This window comes from Trachurus japonicus, chromosome 4, assembly GCF_045865225.1.
Source record: "Trachurus japonicus isolate A0001 chromosome 4, Traja_1.0".
NCBI classification, from domain to species: Eukaryota; Metazoa; Chordata; class Actinopteri; order Carangiformes; family Carangidae; genus Trachurus; species Trachurus japonicus.
Genome location: NC_140910.1, coordinates 31,119,394 through 31,123,305, shown reverse-complemented (window position 1 = coordinate 31,123,305; position 3,912 = coordinate 31,119,394). Strand labels below are relative to the sequence as shown.

At 45.2% G+C, this 3,912-nt stretch overlaps 2 protein-coding genes across 2 annotated transcripts in view; both read left to right on the top strand.

Annotated features, from left to right (window-relative positions):
- The first annotated feature begins 216 nt into the window (after positions 1–216).
- LOC146989203 (E3 ubiquitin-protein ligase TRIM35-like) lies at positions 217–1,856 on the top strand. The gene has a single exon (XM_085775350.1). It carries the CDS (start codon positions 217–219, stop codon positions 1,654–1,656), a length of 1,440 nt encoding a protein of 479 aa, XP_085631476.1. The 3' UTR covers positions 1,657–1,856.
- Positions 1,857–2,882: 1,026 nt separating this feature from the next.
- LOC146989202 (E3 ubiquitin-protein ligase TRIM39-like) overlaps positions 2,883–3,912 on the top strand; it is a 2,757-nt gene continuing 1,727 nt past the window's right edge. The window contains exon 1 of the mRNA XM_085775179.1: positions 2,883–3,443. Within this exon, the coding sequence (XP_085631305.1) occupies positions 2,883–3,443 (561 nt within the window). The remainder of the gene's footprint in view (positions 3,444–3,912) is intronic.

The following is a 3,912-nucleotide window of genomic DNA, read 5'->3' as shown; positions in this document are numbered from 1 at the left end:
CTTTATTGGACTTCGTCAGTCCCTGAGACGCAGACTGAAGAAGAGACGATCAGATTCAGCTTCAGACCAAACCAACAACTTCCTGTGAGTGAGTCCAGCTACAACACTGCTGCTTCAACCTGCTGACACTCCACACACTGAAGGTGAGTTTGACTAAAACCTGGACTCAGAGTCACAGTAAACTTCAGTCAAGTCAGTAGAGGAGGGAGGGGAGCCATGACTGACTCTACTTCTACTTGTGTTTTCAGCTCCACTCACAGGGCTTCCAGACTAGAGGAGGATCTCTGCTGTCCGGTCTGTACGGAGGTCTTCAGAGATCCTGTTGTTCTGTCCTGCAGCCACAGCTTCTGTAAAGACTGTCTGAAGAGCTGGTGGAAGGAGAAACAAGATCCACTGTGTCCAGTTTGTAAGAGAAGATTTTCAAAGGAGAATCCACCTTGTAACCTGGTGTTGAAGAACCTGTGTGAGAGCTTCTTACAGCAGAGAGAGCAGAGATCTTCAGAGGCTCTCTGCAGTCTGCACTCTGAGAAACTCAAACTCTTCTGTCTGGACCATCAGGAACCAGTGTGTCTCATCTGTCTCCATTCAGAAACACACACCAACCATAGAATCAGACCCATCAATGAAGCTGCTTCTAAACTCAAGAAGGACCTTAAGGAAACTCTGGAGCCCTTAAAGAAGAAGTTAAAGGGTTTTGAAAAGGTTCAAGTGAAGTTTGATCAAACAGCAGAACACATTAAGGTGCAGGCCCGATGCACAGAGAGGCAGATCAAGGAGCAGTTTAAGAAGCTTCACCAGTTTCTAGAAGAGGAAGAGGAGGCCAGGATGGCTGCACTGAGGGAGGAAGAGGAGCAGAAGAGTCAGAGGATGAAGGAGAAGATGGAGGCTCTGAGCAGAGAGATAGCAGCTCTTTCACACACAGTCAGAGCCACAGAGGACGAGCTGAGAGCTGAAGACGTCTCATTCCTGCTCAACTACAAGGCTGCAGTGGAAAGAGTCCAGCAGCGCCCCCTGCTGGAGGATCCACAGCTGGACTCAGGAGCTCTGATAGACCAGGCCAAACACCTGGGCAACCTGACCTTCAACATCTGGAACAAGATGAAGGACATGGTCTCCTACAGTCCTGTGGTTCTGGACCCAAACACTGCTGAACCAGGACTCATCCTGTCTGAAGATCTGACCAGTGTGAGAAGAGGAGACGAACAGCAGCTTCCTGACAATCCAGAGAGGTTTGATTATCTCTACTCTGTCCTGGGCTCTGAGGGTTTTAACTCAGGGACTCACAGCTGGGATATCCAGGTTGGAGACAATACACAGTGGGGACTGGGTGTGATACCAGAGTCTGTGCAGAGGAAGGGAGACAAGATACGGTCTGGAATATGGAGAATAGGGTTTCATAAAGGTAAATACGGAGCAGTTTCACCATCAGCTCCAGTCATTGTTCTCCCAGTGCAGAAGAAGTTCCAGAGGATCAGAGTGAATCTGGACTTGAACAGAGGAAAACTGTCGTTCTCTGATCCTGATACTAACACACACATACACACCTTCACACACACTTTCACTCAGAAAATGTTTCCATACATTAACACTGTTAGAAACCTCCCAGTGAAGCTGTTACCAGTGAAGGTGTCAGTGACAGTGGAGCAGAGCAGTTAGAGATAAAGAGGATGATCATATTTATAATGTTGTTTATTTCTTAAAGGGAAAAGTTAGTGAATTGAACCTGTTAAACTTCACCTGTCCTCCTGCTGCCTCATTATTACACTTTTCCTTTTTTATCTACTTTTCATGTGTTAAAATATTTTCACTCTTATCACTCAATTACTGAACATTTGATTCTTTGAATCTTCTCCAGAAGAAAATCTGGAGTTATTCTCCAGATGAAAAAATGTCAAACATGACAAGTTGAAAGGTGATTCTTGTTTAATTACATAAGTAAAAAGTTTGTATCTGTTCACATAAATGATCTAAAATGTATTAACATGTCAGTTCATCACAAAAGCTTAATGTATATTTGTTCCTGTTCTTCATCAACATAATAAAATATTGCCTTGACTTGGATTCATATTCAGCTTCGTCTTCAACGTCTCCTGCATCTACACAACATCCCGTTCTCTTTATCATTAGCAGCAGAGGTGGAGGAAGTGTTGAGATGAAGTACTGACACCACACTGTGTACAAGTACTCGGCACAGGTACAAGTACTGCACTTAAACAGTTGCTCCCTTACACACAAAGAATTAAGATATTAACACCCAAGTTTTTCTAACAGGTAAAGCAGCTTTCTGACCACAATTATGTCAAGTTTCAAAGCTGTCAGAGCTTGTGTTATTAATCTACATGAGTTTATGTGTCTTACTCTAACTCCCACACACACGACATGGTATGACTAGGAAAGTGTACAGTAGATAACCTTTGTTTCTTACATCTCTATGCACAACAGTAATTTATTTATTTATTTGTTTAAAAAACACATGAAAATACCCTGTTTTAAAACGAGGCACAGGTCTAGTACTGCTCCTCTACATTAATCTGGACTAACCTGTTCAAGATTCAGTCACTTTTCAAAGCACTGCCCCCTCACATGACTCACCTGAGATAAACCAGGAACAACTGTATTTGGACTCTGTCAGTCCCAGAGACGCAGACTTAAGAAGAGACGATCAGATTCAGCTTCAGACCAAACCAACAACTTCCTGTGAGTGAGTCCAGCTACAACACTGCTGCTTCAACCTGCTGACACTCCACACACTGAAGGTGAGTTTGACTAAAACCTGGACTCAGAGTCACAGTAAACTTCAGTCAAGTCAGTAGAGGAGGGAGGGGAGCCACGACTGACTCTACTTCCTGTCTGCTGTGTTTTCAGCTTCACTCACAGACTAAATGGCTTCCAGATTAGAGGAGGATCTCTGCTGTCCGGTCTGTACGGAGGTCTTCAGAGATCCTGTTGTTCTGTCCTGCAGCCACAGCTTCTGTAAAGACTGTCTGAAGAGCTGGTGGAGAGAGAAACAAGATCGACTGTGTCCAGTTTGTAAGAGAAGATCTTCAAAGGAACATCCACCTTGTAACCTGGTGTTGAAGAACCTGTGTGAGAGCTTCTTACAGCAGAGAGAGCAGAGATCTTCAGAGGCTCTCTGCAGTCTGCACTCTGAGAAACTCAAACTCTTCTGTCTGGACCATCAGCAGCCAGTGTGTCACATCTGTCTCCATTCAGAAACACACAAAAACCACATATTCAAACCCATCGATGAAGCTGCTTCACAACTCAAGAAGGAACTTGAGGAAACTCTGGAGCCATTAAAGAAGAAGTTAAAGGGTTTTAAAAGAGTTAAAGTGAAGTTTGGTCAAACAGCAGAACACATTAAGGTCCAGGCCCGACACACAGAGAGGCAGATTAAGGAGCAGTTTAAGAAGCTTCACCAGTTTCTAGAAGAGGAAGAGGAGGCCAGGATGGCTGCACTGAGGGAGGAAGAGGAGCAGAAGAGTCAGAGGATGAAGGAGAAGATGGAGGCTCTGAGCAGAGAGATAGCAGCTCTTTCACACACAGTCAGAGCCACAGAGGACGAGCTGAGAGCTGAAGACGTCTCATTCCTGCTCAACTACAAGGCTGCAGTGGAAAGAGTCCAGCAGCGCCCCCTGCTGGAGGATCCACAGCTGGACTCAGGAGCTCTGATAGACCAGGCCAAACACCTGGGCAACCTGACCTTCAACATCTGGAACAAGATGAAGGACATGGTCTCCTACAGTCCTGTGGTTCTGGACCCAAACACTGCTTATCCAGAACTCATCCTGTCTGAAGATCTGACCAGTGTGAGAGGAGGACTCAAACAGCAGCTTCCTGACAATCCAGAGAGGTTTGATTATCTCTACTCTGTCCTGGGCTCTGAGGGTTTTAACTCAGGAATTCAGAGCT

What these genes read in the sequence shown, in the direction of transcription:
- LOC146989203 (XM_085775350.1), top strand. Translation starts at nt 217, where the DNA reads ATGACTGACTCTACTTCTACTTGTGTTTTCAGCTCCACTCACAGGGCT.